Raw genomic sequence first — 20,773 nt, 5'->3', positions numbered from 1 at the left:
CAGCATCCTCCTCCGCGCCCAGGAATGTGTGGAATCCCCCTCCCTGGCGGCCGCCCGCCGCCGGGGGCACTTCCCCTGGATGCGCCCGGGCCGCGCGGGGCCGACGCCGGGGAGCCCGTGCGCCCTTGGGGCCGCGCCCCGGCCGGGCTGCAGCGGCCTCGCCGCTGGGGGGAGCGCGGCGCCTTGGCGGAGCGCGGCCGGGAGCGGGCGGCGGGAGGCGCCCTCACCTGCCCGGGGCGGCGCGGCGAGGGCGGGGAGGCGGCCGGGGAGGAGCCTGCGCCCGGCGCGAGCAGGGGCGCAAAGTGAAAGTCCTGGAAGTTGCGGGAGGCGCGCGCCGAGCCGTGGCGGGCTGTGCGCCCTCGGGCGGACGCGGCCCGCGCCCATGGCTCTGAGCAAAGGGCTGCGGCTGCTCGGGCGGCTGGAGGCGTCGGGGGACAGCAGCGTCCTGCTGGAGGCGCGCGGCCGCGGGGACTGCCTGCTCTTCGAGGCCGGCACGGTGGCCACGCTCGGTGAGTCGGCGCCGCCCGGGGCTCCGGGCCGCGACCCCGCCGCGCGCCCTCGTCTCCTGCCCGCGGGGAGGGCCGCCCAGAGGACAGAGCGACTGCCTCTGCTGAGACTTAGAGAAACGGGCACCTCCCTTCCCCGAGGTGACCGCTCCCCGGTGGCGCGGGGACAGCGGGGCATGGGGGTCGTGCGCCGGGAGCGGGAGGCATGGGGGGTGGTTTGTTTGAATGAAGTGACGCCGGCGACGCCAGAGTGCGCTTCTGGCTGGGCCCAGTGCGCACGGCGGCCCGCAGCCCCTCGCCGGTGGTCTGCCATCTGCGCGCCCGGCCGAGGGCTCTGGTCTGTCGGTGGAGAACCGGCTGTGGCCTTTTATGCGCCGCGCTCCGCCGGGACGCGTTACAGATTGACGACGATCCGTGGGCGATGACTTAGGAGCCGGCCCGACCGTGTGCCTGGCGCCCTTTTTCTTTTGCACCCGTTGAGGACACCAGTGATTGGCGGTCGCTTGTGTTGGCTAGCCTCACTCCGGGAGGGGACCGGGAGAAAAGCTCCAGGACAGACTCAGGAGAAACCGCTGATGGCACCTCCGCGTCTTGTAAATGCTTGGCCCATTAGCGTCGGTGCTGCAAAGTCTAGAACCTGGAGGCACGTCACCTAGCGGATGACTCCGCATTTGTGCTGGGGATATTCGAAGCCAGATGTCAAGCCAGTATACCTCACATACGGGCTTCAGGAAGTCTCGGGACTGGCCTTAGAGACAATCTCATTTAATTAATTTTTACAGTTCTACAAAAGAGCTTTTTTTTTTTTTATCGTCAGACTACAGATGAGTAAATTGAGGGCTGAGGAGGCTAAGACAGCTGCTTACCCAGGGTGACACGGCTGTCTCTGACTCCTGTGTGGCTCTTTCTGTGATGTCGTATAACGCATGGCCTCCTGGAATCACCAATCACCCTGCTCTTAGTTTTGTGGTTAATGTTCACGAGGAGAGCCTAGGTGACACCCAAGTGAGCAAAAAGCAGAGGAGGGTCACTTGTCCTTCAGTTGGTGGATGACTAGGGCGCTGCTCCCACAACACTTTATAAAGGTCTCCAGTCCTTTTTCCTCATTGGTATGCATCGATTCTTCAATTAGCATCCCCGTCTTGGAAGGACTATTTCTTCTATTTCCACTTCCCTCATCCTTTCATTAGCATATAGTTAGCTGGTTTGTTTTGAGTCACTTGGTTACTGAAACAATTGTTTTCTAGTCTTCTGAGCTCCAAAAGTGTGCAGTGAATCATGGCTTAAATTATTATCAGATTATTCCCATTTGTGTTCTGTCCCGAAAAGTCCAAGTTTGGTCATTTGCTAAGGTCCTGAAGGAAAATGGCAGAGATTTCCATTCCATTTCAGATGTCTACTTCATACCACATTTATCAGAGCCAAGACGTTAATTTCATGGTACAAAACCACTGCTTCATCAAAGAGATTAGAACATCCTTCAGGTGGCTTACCCCAATGTTAAAGCAAGGTTCATAGACATTTCCAAGTTCCTTTGAAGCCACGTGGAGAAAAAGGCTTTTTCAAAACTGAAGATTTAAAAGTGCTTATTGAAAGTGATATAAAGCATATTTTCCATTAGGAAATTAAGTTTGGGCTGTGATGCGTGCACATCACGTTGGTGATTACAATACACTGGATTCTGGAACAGACGGTGCAATGAAAGAGGTTGGCGGGTCTTCGCTTCTTGTGCGGTTCACATTTGTTACTTAACCTAGCGTTCATTTTTTGGTGGACCTTGGGCTGAATCCTTGATTTTTTTTTTTTAAAAGATTTTTTAATCTTTTCCTTTTTCTCCCCAAAGCCCCCCGGTACATAGTTGTATATTCTTCGTTGTGGGTCCCTCTAGTTGTGTCATCTGGGACGCTGCCTCAGCGTGGTTTGATGAGCAGTGCCATGTCTGTGCCCAGGATTCGAACCAACGAAACACTGGGCCGCCTGCAGCGGAGCACGCGAACTTAACCACTCTGCCACGGGGCCAGCCCCCTGAATCCTTGATTTTTAAAGTCTGTTTTTCTCAATTGCAATGAAATGAAACTATTTTTAAAAAGCAGCTGTCGCATTTGGTGGTATTGCTGGCCCACAGAAGGATTGTAAGAGCCTTCTGTTCCTAGAAAGTTGTTGTCTCAAACTTTTAAAATAGACTCAACGTGTCACCATTGGATAGAACGGCTCTGCACTTGGAATTCCCACGTGTGTTCCAAAGTGCTAGCTTCTTTGCTTTTCTTTCCTCAAGAAGGTTAAGAGTGCTTTCATTTTTTTCCAGAAGGTTGCAATCTCTACTTTGTGTGGGACCGTACTCCTGGGGCAGCCAGCATAGCTGGTGGCACAGTCCTGACCAGTCACCCTTTCCATGAGGTTCAAGGTTGGGAGCGGCTTCCTTTTCACCTCAGCTGTGGTTTCCTGTGATGGGTCTCCCCGGGGAGGAGTGAGAGGCCAAGGACACTTAAGTCGAGGGTTTATTCCCATGTGGGCAGTGGTTTCTCCTTAGCCGCTGAGTGGTCCTAAATTCTGCCCGGCTCTGTGGCAGATGCACGCTGCTGCCTTTATGTGGACCAGCGGGAGAGTTAGGTGGGCCCTACAAGCATACACACAGCTCTTCAAGGCACGTTTTACCCTATAAGGATCCTGATTGAAAAGGCCTCTTGCTGGCAGGGCTCACAATCGCTTAGCATTTGCAGGCGGTGCTCAGAGAGAGTCGGGGGCTTGAACTGGCTTTGAGAAAAACTGATGGTCCTGGTTGTTGATTGCTGGGCATAGTCCTTCTGTTGCAACACGATTCTGCAGACAGTGTCCACGCCCGCCATCCAGCCTGCTAGCAGGAGGCTTACAGAAAGAATACTGCCAAATTCCTGCTTCTAAAAAAAGAATTCGGTTGAGAATCTATCTTTAATGTGGGTCAGTGGAAACAAGAATTCCAGAGGCAGAAAACCAAACATTGGCACCCATTTCAAAGGTTTTTATCAAGTTTTCTCGGTGACCTGGTTCAACAGTCGGAGGCTTCTCAAGTAGAGGGGACAAGCCATAGCTGGTGACAGTTCCCCGTGGTCCCCAGTCCAAAGTGAGCATACAGATGTTCTCTTCTTTGCACATGGGAACGAAAAGTACTTGCTGCCTTTCTCTTTGTCTCTTTGAGACCGAGTGTGGACCAGATGAAGGGCAATGGGCCAGTTGTCCATGGGTTTTATTCATTTTCAGAGGCAGCACCAATGCTGTGAGGTTCAGTGTTCTCCAAGCACCGCTGCCCTTCCCCCCCCCCCCCCCCCCCCCCCCCGCCCCGAGGGTGGCTGTGCGTGTCCCTGGGTTTGCACATCTGTTTGTGAGCATGTGGAACCCGGTCTCTCCCTCCCCCAGCTGTGCCTGCTGTAACTGGCAGCCGGGAGCGGGGGTGGGAAGGTGGCTCTTGAGACTTAATGAAATTAATTAGTGAGTGTCCCTAAATTACTTTGAACTTGGCGGGGAGAAGGTTCTATGTAAACCTCGGGCCTGGGAAGTCCCAGCTGCTGTGTTTGTACAGAGGCCACAGTGTCGCGCTTTGTTAGAGCGATGGCCATGGAGCTGAGCAAGGCTTTGTCTGGGCTGTGCCTTTGCCACTTTCTCAGGCTTCGTGGCTCGGATTTATGTGCTCAGTGACTTGAAGTTTGAGCTACTTAAGAGCATCTGAGAGAATCAAATGAGGGGCATCTATCAATCCTGAATAGAGTGAAGTGCAGGCGGGGCCACGTGGGGGCTCTAGGCTCCTGACCGGGGAAACCTGGGAAGTCACCGGGAAGACCCTGATTTCAGATCTCATCAGGCTGTGTGACTCAAAAACTTTTCTTTTAACTTATAATTGTGAAAAATTTCAAATGTACACAAAAGTGGAAGGATGCACGAATCTCCATGGACCTGTGACTTGATGTTGATAGTTATCAGTATATTTTAATTCTCTGTCACCCATCCCTGTATTTGTTTTTTAAGGAGAAAATTTTTTTTTATTTTTTTAAATTTTTTTTGCTGAGGAAGATTTGCCCTGAGCTAACAGTCTTCCTTTATGTTGTATGTGGGTCACCACCACAGCATGGCTACCAACAGAGCAGTGTAGGTTTGCACCCAGGAACCAAACCTGGGTCACTAAAGCAGAGCACAACGAATTTAACCATTAGGCAACAGGGTCACCCCCCCCCCCCCAGCCCTAGTATTTTTTGTGAAAAACGAATCTCCTAAAATTTAGTTGGTTCAGGTTCTACCTCTAGTTAGTGGCAGAGCCGTGATTTGAACAAGGTTAGGAGGCTCCAGAGACTAGTGTTCAATAAAATCTCATTTGTAGAAAAAAGAAAATTTGATGGTGTGTGAAAAAGACTAGTTTTGTCCCCACCATCTCTGGGCTTATTTTGGGTTTCAAAACACACGTGTAGTCAGTGAAGGTGAGGGTTGTTGGTGTGCGTAGCATCCATGAATACAACATCCTGATCACGACTGGATTTTCATCTGGCACAGTTTTTTGTTTTTTTATTGAGTTAATAATAGTTTACATCAATGTGAGATTTCAGTTGTACATTATTTCTTGTCTGTCACCACATGCGTGCTCCCCTTCACCCCCTGTGCCCAACCCCCACCCTCTTCCCCTGGTAACCAGTGAACTGTTCTCTTTGTCCATGTGTTTGTTTATCTTCCACATATGAGTGACATCATCTGGTGTTTGTCTTTCTCGGTCTGGCTTATTTCTCTTAACATTATACCCTGCAGGTCCATCCGTGTTGTTGCACATGGGCTGATTTTGTCTTCTTTTCTGGCTGAGTAGTATTCTGTTGTATATATTTATGCCACATCTTTTTTATCCAATCATTGGTCGCTGGACACTTGGACTGCTTCCATGTCTTGGCTATTGTGAATAGTGCTGCAATGAACATAGGGGTGTGCAGGTCACTTTGGATTGTTGATTTCAAGTTGTTTGGGTATGTAGGGGAGGAAGACATTTCTTCTACCCGCTCTGGGTCCTTCTGGCCAGACAATGAATTAAATTCACATGAGACAGAATAACAGGAGAAAATTAAACAAAGCTTTATAACATGTATACATGGGAGAGGCCCAGGAAAACTGAGCAACTCAGCCAACTGGCCGAGGCTACCTATTTAAACATCTTCAGCTACAGACAAGGAGGACGTTTGGGGTAGTGGTTTGGGGCTTCGAAGAGGAGGAAGGCAACTCACATGGAAATGGAAAAGCAAATGTTTGGTAAATAGAACTTTGATAAGAGTGGTCTTAGCAAGGATCCTCCCAGTCTACCGGAACCCAAGGTTGTCTATAATGATGACCTGTCCTGGGGATAGGCCTTTATTTTAAATTTCTTTTAGGCAGTTGGGGGGAAAGGTCAAATGTTCTTGCTGAGTCCGAGCCGCCTTTATCGTCTTGAGCTCAAAATAATCCACATACCAGAGTGGCGCATCTTGGGGCAGCCTGCCCTGAACACCATCAGGTAGATATACCCAGTAGTGGGATGGCTGGGTCATATGGTATTTCTATTTTCAATTTTTTGAGACATCTCCATACTGTTTTCCATAGTGGCTGCATCAGTTTGCATTCGCACCAGCAGTGTACGCGTGTTCCCTTGGCACAGTTTTTTTACAGAGGAGCGTTCAGGCATAGGGAAGCGGTCGCCCCCTTTTCTGAGCAGTGCACGTGACATTGCAAAGGGGAAATCTTCAAGAGAAGTGTGTGGGCTTCAGTCCTTGCGTGGGGTCTTATCCTTTTGCGTGGGCGTCCCCACCTAGGATAGAGCCGGAAGCAGACTCCAGGTGCTGAAGAAAGTGCCAGGTGTCTCTGCATAGAGGCAGCAACGAGACACCAGGCTCCCCGTGGACGTGCTTCTGAACGGAGGACTGCCCAACAGCTAACGTGTTGGACTGGTGTCATCTCGAAAATCTCCTTGATTTTGAGTGGGGAGAGGTTCCCGTGTCAGTGATGGGCGCCGCCTAGGAATGTAGCTTCCTGTCTTCTGTTGACCTGTTCTGAGGGGCTGGGGGTAGCTCTGGACAGAACCGTGCTTTGCACCTGAGGTGGGCACTGGGTCCCTGTTGTGAGCCAGGTGCCTTAAAAGGGCCCGGTCCAGACAGGCTGGGTGTGTCTGGCCGGGTCTGGGGCAGGTGGCAGTCTGCGCTGTTGGCATATGAAACTGGAGGGTTGCCATTTGCTTGTAAAGCTTCCTGGTTCAGAAGATGACTCCGGGCGGAGTCATCACTCAGCATGTTGCCTAGGGAGGGCGGGCAGGCAGCTCCTTCCAGTGGCCCAGTTCACGGGAGCCGTTGCAAAGTACAAAGAAGCAAGTCGGAATTTAATTTTAAGGCACTTTTCCAGGACAGGGGACTCTCCTGCAGAGGCTCTGTAATATCATAGGAGCTGGTAATGATTCTATTCCTGCATCTGTGCCGCTTCTGGCCTGCCTCCCCCCTTCCCTGAGGATGGGGCGTGATGGAGCCCTCTCCCTGACCTCCGGGAACCCTTGTCCAGCCTGACGCCGAGCTGCTGTGCTCTACTCTCGGACTCTTTCTTGTGTGTTTCAATGAAACCACATGCTCCCCGAGAACAGGGCTCATCTTCTGCCGTTTCTGCTCCTTGACAAGGTCTGAGGCAATGCTCAGGGCACAAGAGGTGATAAGAAATGAAGACGGACTTTCCCTGTATCCTGTTAAGCAGTGTGAGGTCTCACGGAGCAGAGCTTGGGCCACCAGTGCTCGCCTAGAGTCCGTGTTGATGTGGGAATAGGGAGCGGGGTGGGGAGAGGGCACGGTGTTCCTGGCTCATGCTCAGACCCAGCAGAGGACTGGGATGGTCCCAACACCCGTCAAGATCTAGGAAAAGGGCCAGATTGAAGGTGAGCCTGGCATAATAAACAGCTTTTTATCTCTGCTGGCCGACTGCCTTTTTGTATGCAGCTTGTATTGACTTATTACTGATAGACGGTAGTAATCTCTGCTCAGAAAAAACAAACTACTTCCCTCTCATCAGGTCTGACCCCAGAATGTTCCAGTGACACCCCCTCCAAACCCTTCACCTGTTTCCTCTCCTGCTTCTTGGCAGGAAAGAGAAGACCTGACTTCTGACTTTGGCTCCTTATGCTGTTCCTTATCTCGGGGGAATTTAGTTAATTCCTTCAGGCCTCAGAATCCTCATCTGAAAACAGATGAGTTACAGCCTATACTGCCTTTCCTATTCTGAGATTCCATGTGTCTTCAAAAAATCTTAAACACTAAGCATAGCAAATAAGCATACCCCTACTTCATGTGCCTAGTTAGAATTATAAACGACCCCCAAATTTGAATCTTAGGAGAAATGATCTGGTGAGGTAAAATTTAAGAGTGCTCAGATCTAAGTCCGAGCTAAACCTGGGAATGTGATGCTATGCACTTTTGATTGGAGACTTATGAATTAATTAAAATGCATGAAATTATCTCTCCTTCATTCTGCCCCTTTCCTATAACCAGGAAAAACTTTTAAAACGCAATAACAATTTAAGCTTAAGTTAGGAACACAAAATAAGGTATTTATTAAAATATACTATGCTAATTCAGTGGCGCCTTTAGTAGATTCTTATTAATATCCATTGACATTCTGAAAATCCTACCTTTCATCATGTTGTAAACCTTTTTTTTAATAATCTGGACTGGAGGGGGCAGTTTGTATATCTGGGAATGTGTGTTCTTGTTTTTTCTGTTTTTTATTTTATTTTTTTAAAGATTTCATTTTTCCTTTTTCTCCCCAGAGCCCCTTCCTTCCCCCACAACATAGTTGTATATTTCTAGTGGTGAGTCCTTCTAGTTGTGGCATGCGGGAGGTCGCCTCAACATGGCCTGATGAACGGCGCCATGTCCCCGCCCAGGATTGGTACTGGCGAAACCCTGCATCCCAGAGCGCGAGAACTTAACCACTCGGCCACAGAGGCCAGCCCTCTCTGACTGCTTTAACGACTGTCGTGGCGTGAACTTCACTGCGAATCCTATGCATGGCTGATAAATACTGCATGTTGGGAAGACTCTCTTTAAGCAAAGGGGACAGCTCTCTGCAGCTCCTGCTTCCCACTAAGCAAACCTAGGTCCTGGGGAGTGAGCTGGATGCTGCTGGCAGAGGGGAGTGGCGGAATGCTGTCGGACACGGTGGCAGTCCACGTGCTCTGGCTGAACACAGCAGTGACACTGGTGTCATGGCCTGTTTCAACAATGGGCTCGTTTGTTTTTATTTAAATAGTATGGATAAAAAAAAAGAATATTTGAAAACGGAGTTTAGTAATGACTTGCTACCCACCCAGGCCTTAGCCAGGCCCTTGTTAAAAGGTCTATCTGCGTAGTGGTATCTACTTGTCCTTTTACCCGGACCACCAGGAGGGAGGAGGGTGTGGACCAGGAGGGGAGGAGCCTGTGGGCCAGAGGGGAGGAGCCCATGTGCCAGAGGGGAGGAGCCCGTGGCCCAGAGGGGAGGAGCCCGTGGCCCAGAGAGGGGAGCTGTGATCAGCACACATCTCTGTGGGTAACACCAGAGGGCCCCTATGGCGCTGCAGGAACGGAATTCCCTATTGAGACTTTCTGTCTCTGGAGTGGACAAACAGGGTCTTGTATTTCTCGCTTCACAGGGCTGCGTGCCTCTTTCTCCAGATACACACTATAAACAGTGTTTTAGGGGCAGGGCTGGGAGAGTCTGGTAGTATAGATGGATTTTAACCAAAAGTAACAACTTTACTTAAGTTTTGCTGTTTGTTGACTGGAGAAGAGGTATCATTTCCATTAGAATGTTAAAAATAATGACAATTCCTGGGGCCGGCCCCGTGGCCGAGTGGTTAAGTTCGCCCGCTCCGCTGCGGCGGCCCAGGGTTTCACAGGTTTAGATCCTGGGCACGGACATGGCACCACTCATCAGGCCATGTTGAAGCGGCGTCCCACATGCCACAACTAGAAGGACCCACAACTAAGAATATACAACTATGTACCAGGGGGCTTTGGGGAGAAAAAGGAAAAAAAGTTAAATCGTTAAGAAAAAAAATAATAGGGACAATTCCAAAGCCCCCAGGAGCCTGGGATGGGAGCACAGGGGAGTGCCCTGCCTGCTTGCCAGGTTCTGAGGGGTGGGGGGCTGAATTTCCCATTCCCTCCCCTGTTCCCCCTGCTTTCCAGCTGTGACTGTGTGTCTGAATCTGTCCAGAGGGAGTACTTTTTTCTGCTTTGCAGAAGGGCACCGTGTGGACTCGAGGCTGCCCTGGAGAAAGTGGACCAGGAACGGCCTTTTTCTAACTCGTGTGGTAGTGATAAGACTTTAATTTAGGGCGGGCCTGGTGGCACAGTGGTTAAGTTTGCATGTTTGCCTTCGGCGGCCCGGGGTTCCCCCGATTGGATCCTGGGTGTGGACGTTGCACCGCTTGTCAAGCCATGCTGTGGTAGGCGTCCCACGTATAAAGTAGAGGAAGATGGGCATGGATGTCAGCTCAGGGCCAGTCTTCCTCAGCAAAAAAGAGGAGGATTGGTAGCAGATGTTAACTCAGGGCTAATCTTCCTCAAAAAACAAAAAACAAAAGCCAAAACTTTAATCCAACTGTGGAAGTGCTATTTGTGGCTTACTCCTTCAACACGGGAACAGATTCCCTAAGACCACACACATGCAGTGAGAAATTGTAATGAAGTGCCATTGCCTGAACGAATGGCTGCAGCTGCTGACTTCAGCTGCACCCTCCCCTTTAGGTTTCGGGATCAGTTTGCTGTTAGGAAAATTGGGTTTCCCAGAGCTTATTAGGATTTAGTCTTAATGGAGAAAATGAACCCAGAACAAAGCCTTGAGGAGTGGTCCTATAGGAGAAGTTAGTAAGCTTCAGGGGATGAACTTTGTGAGTTTAGTTTGGTCACTGCCTTTCTCCTGGGCCTCGAGGACGGTCCTCTGTCCTGTGGCTTCTGTCTTCTCCCCTCCTGAACTTGCTCCAGTCTTTTGGGTGCGGATGGTAAGATTCTACGCTTCGAAAATCCAGGAGACGGCTCCTGAAGTATCTGTGAGGGTGGTGACGTCGTACCTGGGATTTACTCGGCAGTGCTCCAGGAGACAGACAGACGGACACACTCGTGCATGCACGCATGCTCACATACACAGCGGAGAGGGGAGAGTAGGTGAAATCAGACTGGGAAGGTGTTGATAACTGTTGGAGCTGGGTGGTTGGCGTGTGGTGCTTCATTAGACTTAGTGAATTCATAAGCTGGCTGGTTTTCAAGCTCAGCAGATAAAAATTGATGGCTGTCCCATATACCATCGTAGTCATCATTAGTCAAATCAGTTAGTCAATCAATTAGTCAGGAGTTGATCATTAGAGTATGTGATAGGAAAAAGAGATTCCGCTCCAGTGACAACAGTTTCTGAGAATAAACCTAATGTAACATGTCAGAAGAAAAAAGAAACAAGCGATAAAAGAAAAAGAAGAAACCGATAAAACTTTACTGAAGCACCAAATAAATGCAAGAAAGGTGTACCAGATTCTTGGGATAGAAACATCAGCGTTGTAAAGATGTCGGTTCTTCTCCGGTTAAGCCTGACATGGAAGTATCTATGAGTAAAATCCAATTCAGTTCCAACAGGAGTTTGATATAAAAAGTAACAGGCTCATTGTGAAGTATTTCTTGGACACCCCCCCCCCCCCAACTCATTCTTATCTTAATCCTCCCCTTTGGGTTAATGGTAATGGCAGCCCCATGTGGATGCGGCCAGTGCTCAGGACAAAAGCCTGTGAGTAGTCCTGGTCCTGCTCTTTTCCCCAACCCCATCCAACCCTCTGCTCAGTCCAGACCACTCTACCTCCACAGTATATCTGGATCCCACCAGTTTCCCCTGTTGTGGCTGCTACATGCTGGTCCAACCACTGCCCTTGCTCGCTAGGATTGGCAGCCGCCTCCTAACCACTCTCCCGGCATCCCCCTAGACCACACCTGTGTGCTCTGTCCTGGCTCTTTCTCCAGCCTCATCTCCCACCATTTCCTGGGCTCCCTCCCCTGAGTAACGCGCTGGTTCCTGCCTCAGTGTCTCTGCCCCTGCTCTGCCCTCTGTCTGCAATGCTGCTCCCTCAGACCTGTGCCTGGCCGCCACCTCCTCGTTCAGGACTAACTCAGTGGCTTCAGCCAGAGTTCCCTGACCACCCTAGGCAAACCAGCCCAGGCCCTCCGTGCTCCAGCCGTGTCTGTTCCATCACCTGTTTTCTTGTCCTCGTAGCATTTATCACTGAAATGCGCCTTAATTCTTTGCTTGCCTCATCTGCTGTTCACCATGAGAAGGCAAGTTCCATGGGAGCAGGATGTTGTGGGTTGCACTGTGTCCCCCAAAAAGATATGTTCAAGTCCTAAGCCCCGGTAATTGAATGTGACATTATTTGGAAATAGGGTCTTTGCAGCCAAAATTAAGATGCAAACTAAGATGAGGTTATATTGGAGTAGGGCGGGCCCTTGTTCAGTAGGACTGGTGTCCTTATAAGAAGAGGAGACACAGAGACAGACACACGGAGAGGGGAGAATGTCGCGTGAAGACACACACAGGGAAGACGGCCATGCCAAGAGAGAGGCAGAGGCTGGAGTGATGCTGCCACCAGCCAGGGAGAGACTCCTGGGGCCACCAGCAGCTGGAGAGGGAGGGAAGGATCCTGCCTAGAGCCCCCAAGGGACCAGGGTCCTGCCAGCACCTGCACTTTGGACTTTTGGCCTCTAGAACTGTGAGAGCATAACCTGCAGCTGTTTGAAGCCCCCCGCGTGTGGGACCTTGTCACGGTAGCCCCAGGAGACGGATCTGAGGGGCGTTGTCTGTCTTGCTCAGTACTGTCTCCTCAACACTTTCTGTGTGAGGAGAGGCTCAGGAAACACTGGAAGGATAAAGGAATGGCAAAAATAGCCAAGAAGATTTTGGAAAAGATGAGCGAGGACCCATTTGGTCTATCAGACCGTAAGACGCACGTGAAGCTGTTACAGTGGTGTAATAGGCCAAGGCCAATACAGTCGAGGAGAGGGCTCAGAATGGCTTGTGTCAACGGAGTAATTGAGTTTATTATAAAGGCAATGATTTAAAGCAGCCAGGGAAAAGGGTGGATGCTCAGTAAATGGTGTTGGTGCCGTGGACCGGGGCAGTGCCCGGCAATATTCGGACAAGGGCCCCCTTGGCTTGTCTAGTCAGAAAGGAGAAGGGTAGAAACCTCAACTTGCCCACAGGACAGGGCCGGCTGTCCCTCTTCCGGGAGAGGGAGTGGTCATTGCAGAGTTCGTGCAGGTGACCGCTCGCACAGCCGTCCATCCGCTAACTAGCTTCTCCCCTGGCTTAAAGCCTTGTGCCCCACAGGAGCCAGTGTCCCTTAGAAAACCCCCATAGGTATAGAATCCAGGGTTCACACAAGGGACATGCCCAGTTATAAGAATTATGGTGCTTAAGGAAGCCCCGAGCCTGGTATCCCATTGGGGTTTATAATTCATTTATGGCTCTTCCCCAGCCAGAAGCAGTTTGCAAATGAGGGCCATTTGTACCATAAGCAGTGTTATCTAGTGACATCGTTCACTTTTACCTTTATGAGGTTCCTAAGGAACAGACCTAGAGAGTTAAACAAATGCCAGATTCTCATAAGGAAGGGAAAAAGGGTCTTGTTAATCCCGTGTGGATGCTAAGTAAGTTAGAACTCTCCATAGAATCATACATTAAAATAAAGTCCAGAGGTATTTAAGAGTTAAATGTAAAGAAATCCAACTTTTAAAGTATTTGAAGAAAATATAGGAGAAGCTTTCACAGTTTTATAGCATGCAAATCTTTCTAGGTAAAGCAAAAAACTCAGAAGTTACAAAGGAAAAAAAAAACCTGACAGATTTAAAAAATATTTTTTATTGAAATATAACATACAGAAAAGTGAACACATCCTCAGTGTACAGCTCCGCGAATTTTCACAAAGCCAATGCACCCACATGACCAGCGCAAGATCTGAAAATAGAGTACTGGGGACCCCCTGCCCCGCCTTCCCCCTGTGTCAGACAGACAGACTCCATAAAACTTTAAAACTCTAGGATATCAGAAGACACTGTAAATGTAGTTAGAAGACAAGCAACAGCCTGGAAGGAAGCCAGGGACAAGCCTTGGCCACATATAAAAGGGTCAAAGATTGATAGTCATTGTATATAAAAGAGCATTTACAGATCACGCAGAAGGACAAATAGATCAACAGAAAAATTGGCAAAGGACGTACTAAGTCATTCTCGAAAGGAAAAATACAGATGGCCGGGACAATGGAGCCAGCACGGCCAGCTCTGCCTGGCGAGGTGATTGATGCTGGAGGCAGGAGTGCTGTTTCTCCATTCCCCTCCATTTTTCTGGCCGCCTCCCTCCTGTGATGCTGTCCCGGGGGACAGACAGTGCACTCCACTCAGCGTCACCCCTCCTTCCTGGCCCCGCACCTGTGCCCTCACCCCTGTCTCTCCCCTTAGGTGGAGCCCTTTCCCAGGAAACGTTTGGTCCCCTCACGCACCGGCTCCCGGTCAGCCCCACTGACTCCCAGACGAGCCCAGACTTGACTTGTCCTCCAGGAGACACACCTGCTCAGGTTCCAGCCAAGCCAGGCTCAGTGCTGGAAACATCAGGGCAGGGCTCGGGTGCTTGAGGCATGAGCCACAGCTGTGGCAGAACCAGGAGGGGCAGGAAGTCGTGGGGGGGGCCGCTGTGCCCCGAGGTTGGGGCAGGTGGTATGTGTGGCCTCCCATCCCAAAAGGCCAGAGCTAGGGAGAACAAAATAGGCCCCCTGGAAGGAGTGTGGGACAGGCCTCAGAGGATGCAGGGTGTTCATTTTGTAAAGACAAGCTTCCCCAGAGAGAGGCTCCCGGAACGAAAGGATTTCACAGGGAAATGACGGGGGGCGTCTGGACAGGGCCCCCCCGTGGACATGTGCAGCTCCAGTTAGCATGTGAAAAACCGAGAGGGCTTGCAACAAAGACACCGCTCAGCCGGTGTTCCTCCAGCATGTTCGCCTTTTGTTCACAGAACACACATCAACATCTTAGGGTACCCAGTGTCCCTTGGGATGCAGCCGGGGGTCCCTGCTGTGGAGTGAGTGAGGTTCGAAGGCCAGGTTCTGACCCAGCTGCAGGCTCTTCTGTTCCTGAGGCTGGAGCGAATTCCAGGGACAGAAAGCTTCCGGCTGGGTGGTGTTAATAGGGTCATTTGAGAAGGTTTCTTCTCCCCTTTTGTACAAATAGTGTGAATATTTTCCCGAGATGTTGGCAGGGCCTCGTGAAGAAGCTGACATGTTTAATTAATAGACATGAATGGAGAAAGAAGCCAAACTGGTCACAACCATATGTGCCCCAAATATTACTGACATCTGGGCATGTGGATAATAAGCTCCAAGATGAACTGAGTGTGTTCATTCCTTCATCTTTCCTGGACCCGTGTGCCACTGCGTGTCAGAGGTCGGAGGGTCCCAGAGGGCGTGGGTGCTGCTCTGTGACAGTCTTTGTGGACCGTCTGACACAGGTGAACAAGCTCGTCTAATCAGATCCCTAACTGCGGCTAGTTTTTCACCAAACAACAACGGAAATTATTAAAAATCAGAGAAGCCTGAGAAATGAATGATGGCCTGTTTTCTGGATTCTGGATTAAAATACAGAGTGGGAATCGACTTTTGGTAGGTTGATCAGCTCTTGCCCCAGCTTCCTGAGACCGGGTCCTGTCCTCGACGAGTCCCTCACATCGTCAGCCTCTTCTTTGGCCTGCCTCCACCTGTACCACTCCCCCAGACTGTGCCTTGCAGGAGGCAGGGTGGGCGTCCTTGCTCCTCGCTGGTTCGCCCAGGCCAGGCTCCTCGCTCCTGTGGAAGCACATGGCTCCTTGTTGAATCTACCTTCTTGCCAGCCACGCTCTCCGTTCGTTGATGGGCTGGGCTCCTGGCTCACTGGGTCCTTCCGCCTCTGCTCGTGTCTCCATCCCAGGTGAGCTCATGTCCTTCCCCATGAGCCTCCTGCTCTGCTGGCCTCTCACTGCCCTCCCCTCCTCACTGCCCAGTCTTTCCTTCCGTCTGTCTTCCCACGCTGAGATCTTCTCATCACCAGTCATTATTCCATCCTTTAAGTTCCACTTTGAGCGTCCTGCTCTGCTACCTTGTGTCCCCCAGCTCCCTCAGAGCCCACCCGGACCGTTAGTCTGTGGACCCCTAGCCCTTCCCACCCTCTTCACCCCCCTCACATCCTCTCTTCCCTCCGTGTCTTGCTTAGATTCCGATCCACGGCGATCGTTACTCTCTTGCACACGCACTCCGCTCTTCACTGCGCTCTCTCCTTCGAACTCGGCAGGCCAAGTCCTCAGCCCCGAATAAGCCCACTCACACATGCACTCCTGTTGCTGAACGTGGCAGGAGAAAAACACAACATCGCTGACGTGTCTGTTGCAACCTCATAAAGGGTTTTTGCTGCTGTCAGTCATCTTACTGCATCTTCCTGCTCAGATTTCTCTTCCTCTCTCCAGGATGACTGTTTCACATATTCTCCAGCCTGCAGTGCCTCGTCCCTCTCAGCTAATGATTTTGCTTCCTATTTCACTGAGAAAATAAAAGTAATTAAAAGGAGAGCTTTCACAGCCCATCACTCATGTGCCCGCCCGGTGCTGGTGGGCACCGCCGTCCCTCCGTTACCGTGGATGGCCTCCTGTGCGCCTGCTCTTCCACTTTCCCAGCTGCTCCTGTCCCCTCTCACCTTGGAAGACTTCGCTTCCACAATTTTCCCCTTTCCCTCCTAACTAGGTCACTTCCACCGTTACACTAACAGACCGTCATACCTCATGTTAAGAAACCCTCTCTTGACCCCAGTCCCCACCTCCTTTCTCCATTCCCCCATGTGAAGGAGTCGTCCAAACATGCCATCTCCGCTCCCTGTCCTCCCGTTCTCCCTTGACCCAGTTCCAGCCAGGCTTTGGTCCTCCCCACCCCCCCGGAACCCCCCATCAAGGTCCCCAGAGACTTCCACCTTGCAGATCTCAGTCCTCCATCCAGCAGCATCACCCAGCTGATCACACCTCCTTCTTGAAGTGATGCTTCTTCTCCTGGTCCTATTCCTGCCTCACTACTGAGTTCCTGGAGCAGCACCTGGCACACAGGAGGTGTCTAGAATCCTTGTTGTGCGATGAAATTGAAGTGTGATGGGGAGGAGGGGGTTGTGACCGTCCCCTTCTCTCAGGCTCCCTCGTCCCGGAGCCTCTCTGCTCCCTGCATCTCATGTAGCATAAGAAGATATATATGGATCATATACGTGGCTTCTGAAGGGGTGTGTGTGTGTGTGTGTGCGCAAGCAGGCAGGCACACATGTGTGGAAATAGGGCTTCTCTGAGAGGGAGGAGGCACTGAGATGGGGTTGTAGCAAGGCTGGGAGGGGGAGATAACGTGAGTGAGGAAGAAGAGAGGAGGAAGTTCCGAGGAACTGGTTTGGCTGATCAGTTAGGGAAGAAACTGAAAAAGTAGCTGGGAGCGGAACCTCCAGCACTAGGCCCGGGCCATGGACCTAATTTGTTAGTCATAGGAGGCAAACCGAAGGGTTTGTTGTTTGAGGAAGTGACGCATCAGGACTTGGTCCAGGAGGGGCCCCTTGGGGAGGAGTGGGGAGGCTGATGGTCTAGGGATTGAGATGTGTGGTCAGGCCGTGAACACTGCCCCCTATGTCTATAGAGAACATGCACACATTTGAGTATTTTTATGCTTCATTCTTTCTTTTCTTTCTTTCTTTTTTTTTTGGATGAGGAAGATTGGCCTGAGCTAACATCTGTTGCCAATCTTCCTCTTTTTTTTTGCTTGAGGGAGATTGTCACTGAACTAATATCTGTGCCAATCTTCTTCTATTTTATTTGGCATGTTGCCACAGTGTGGCTTGACAAGCAGTGCTGGGTCCACACCTGGATCCAAATCTGTGAACCCTGGGCCGTCCAGGCGGAACGCATGAACTCGATCACTATGCCACCAGGCCGGCCCCTTTATGCTTCATTCTTACTCCCTGTTGGGATGGAAGGACCTGTGGCCGCCCTGGCCCTTCCCCGTGCAGCAGCATCCTTAGGTGGAGGGACTGCTGACCAGGGCTTGGGCCCATTGCCTGGCTCTGTCCGAATTATAGCCAGTACTGTGTCAGTATTTTTTAAGGCCTGGATTCTGTCTTTTTTTTAAAAAAAAAAAAAAGACTCAACTATAAAAGCTCCGTGTCCTGCCCTTCACTCAAGCCCTCTTGTCCGAGGGGCCAGCCTCGTCACCTTGGCCACTACTGACCTTGGCACAGGGAGGGGAGTGTGGAGGGGCCCGTTCCTGCCCTGCAGATGTTTTTCCAGCTGTGGCTGCAGGAGAGGATGCATTTTCCTCCGATTTCCTCTGGCTGGGCTGTGCATGCCAGCTAGCGCAGCCTCGGTGGGAGGCAATGCGTGTGCTTACATACTGGGCTTTCACGTGGCCCCGCTAGCTCTTTGGCGTGGCCTGGACTTCTTGGTGAAGGAGAGAGACGGGGGAGCTGCAGGACGTTCCTCAGCCAGGCTGATGTGTCTGCCCCGTTGGCCTTGGTCTTGGCTCTCAAGCTTCTGTTTCAGGCTGATGTTTTGATTTCCAGTCTGCTTAGCAACCCTCCGGCAGCCTCAGCAGCCCCGGATAAACCATTGTCTTTCTCAAGAGCTGCCTCAGCTCCAAACCGATGCCTCTGGAAGGAACGGCTCCCAGCCAGTCTGAGCTGAGCTCAGAGTTAGCACATGAAGGAGACGCTGCCCTTGATCTGGATGATTCTTTCCTCTTGAGACCCTGAAATACAAGAAGATGTTTAATTTCAGGCACAAGAACGCAGCCACAAAGGGTCCCTCAGTCTTGGGCCGTCTGCTTTGTTAAATTGGCCTACTTCTTTTTCGGACCTGTGGGCTGGGCTCTGCTGGAATTTCCTTGTGGCGCGTTATTGTGGAAAATATTATGAAAGAAAGAAGCACGTGTGGTTAGTGTGAGTATCGATCCGACTGGCTGGCTGCTGACCCGGAGCCTGGTCTGCCTGGCCTGGGTTTTACGAAGCAGAGCGGACTCTGGCTACAGCTGTGAGCACGGCTGCTCCCACTGAGACCAGCCCCAGCGTGGGGACATCTGACGACAGAGCTCTGAATCCATCAGCCGAGTTTGCTCTGCTTTGGAGCAAGCTACTGTTTCCCCTGCCAGCCTCTCAAGTGGTGGCTGTTTCTGTTCCACTCCCCCTGGCCCACTGGACCCGGGGGTGGGACACGTGTCCCCTAGGCTCCTCTTTGCCACCTCCAGACTGGTCTCCAACCCTCCTCCATAAAAGCACTTAACTTTGAGTCTCCTGTGCAGCGCCCACCAGGAGATCTTCCTAGGCTCACCTAAACATCTAAACTGTTAGTGCCCCACTCAGCATCCAGGATAGGGACCACAGCTCCCTGGCAGGGCAGCACGGGGCTTTCTGGTTCTCTGAGTCATCCTCCTGGCAGCCCTTGCTGTCCACACAGCCATTGAGAGACCTCCAGGAGAGTTTCACTCCCCCTGTGTGGATGCCAGCGCTGCCTTGCTGGGAAGTCTCACCCCCCACGAGATCCGGTATCCGGTGGTTGAGCTTCCAGGGTCTCACAGGACAGGCCCCTTCCAGGAATCTCCGCAGGGCCCCATTGCTCTTTATAGTTCACCTGTGGTTCCGCTCAGTCCAGATGCTTCTACCAGGCGGGACTATTTTTATCATCAGCCATGTTGTCTAGTAACGCAGACAACTTTTATCAGGTTACCTTGGAAACAGGACTAGAAAGTTAACCTAAGGTCAAATTCTTTTGCAGGCTCTGTTAACCCTCTGCCCACACACCCCAAGCAACCACATCACCCACTGTCCTCCTTGAAATTGCCTGGTTCCTTGGTGACTTTACCTTCCTCTCTGTCAGTCTCCCGGATACCGGGTCCAGCCTTCATTCTTGGCACCTTCAGTCGCCATGTTGATCCTGCTGAAGACCTTGGTGTTTGGTTCCCTGGCCTTCCCTCCTCCGATGAGCGTGTCCTCCGCCCTGGCTCAGCCGCTCACTCCCTCGCCCATGCCTTTGTCCCTCCACCGTCTGTGTCAACCATCCCAGTCTTCATCTTCCACCTCCATCTTTTCAGCTCATCCCTCAATCCCCCAATTCCTGTGATCTTTGACCCTACTGGGGTGCGACCCCTTGAACCTGCCACCTCTTCACAGTCCATCCCGCGACCCCTCAGCCTCTGCTCCCTCTTCAGCCATCTCAGTCGCTAACCCTGGCTTGCTGCCTCCCTCCCTCCCCTGCTGCTCTCTTGCTTGGTCCTACTCACTTGGTGAAACCACCGTCAGATCCTACCCTCCTCACCTCTGTGCCTTAGGAAGTTTCTGGAGATGACCCGCTACCACGCTGATGGTTCTTATGGTCACTTCATGATTCCTAAGCCCAGGTGGGCCCTTCAACGACATTCCTATACTCCATCCACTCTCCCACCTCCCCAGACACCTGTTTCACACCTTCCCTCCTCCCCGCTCTGCTGCGCCTCCTCCTCGCTCTTAGCCGCTGGAGTCGCTTCTCATTGTGCTCAGAAAATTGAAGCAATGAGGAGAGAACTTCCACACGCTGCCCGCACCAGTTACCCGCCCACCCGCATCTGCCCCGTATGTTCTCTCTTCTCTTCTGTTAACCATGGTGGACTGTCTCTCTTTAAGGCTGGCCCCCACTTAGGCATCGGATTCCATTGTCCTACTTGAGGGCATCGCTCCAGCGGCTTCTCTCTCTCCTACTGCATCACTTTTTACCTCTGTTGGATCATTTCTACCAGCAAACAAACTTGATATTAACTCCCCCATCTTGGAGAAATCTTTTGAGCCCACGTCTCTCTCCGCAACCTCCCCATTTCTCTCCTCTGCACACACACACACACGGTTCCTCAAAGAATTCTCTCTGCTCACTGTCTCCATTTTCTTTCTTCCTTTCCATTTAGGTGTTTTCTCCTCAATTTTACTGAAACTGCTCTTTTCCAGCTCGCCAATGCCTAACTCAGATGATGAACGCTCGGTCCTCATGTTCTGGGACATGGAGCGGTATCTGACCTCACTGAGCATGCTTGCTTCCTTGAAATACTTTCTTCTCTGCGCTCCGGGACACCGCGCTCTTCTGGTTTTCCTGGTATCTCTCCGGCCATTTCTTCTTGGTCTCCTTGACCTGTGAACACATTGTCCCCTACACTCACTCTCGAGGTGATCTCCTTCAGCCTC

The 20,773-nt window shown here is 51.4% G+C and overlaps 1 protein-coding gene across 3 annotated transcripts in view; it reads left to right on the top strand.

Moving 5' to 3' along the window:
• The first annotated feature begins 158 nt into the window (after positions 1-158).
• Positions 159-20,773, top strand: part of SYNJ2 (synaptojanin 2) — a 100,111-nt gene continuing 79,496 nt past the window's right edge. Inside the window, exon 1 of one of the 3 annotated variants that reach the window (XM_046669644.1) lies at positions 159-509. In XM_046669644.1, the coding sequence (XP_046525600.1) occupies positions 383-509 (127 nt within the window). In that variant the 5' untranslated portion in view covers positions 159-382. The remainder of the gene's footprint in view (positions 510-20,773) is intronic. The other 2 variants (XM_046669643.1, XM_046669642.1) reach the window with 2 other exon arrangements.

This window comes from Equus quagga, chromosome 8 (assembly GCF_021613505.1).
Source record: "Equus quagga isolate Etosha38 chromosome 8, UCLA_HA_Equagga_1.0, whole genome shotgun sequence".
Classification (NCBI taxonomy): Eukaryota; Metazoa; Chordata; class Mammalia; order Perissodactyla; family Equidae; genus Equus; species Equus quagga.
The sequence above is the reverse complement of the archived record's forward strand: the minus strand, read 5'-3'. Positions and strand labels throughout refer to the sequence as shown.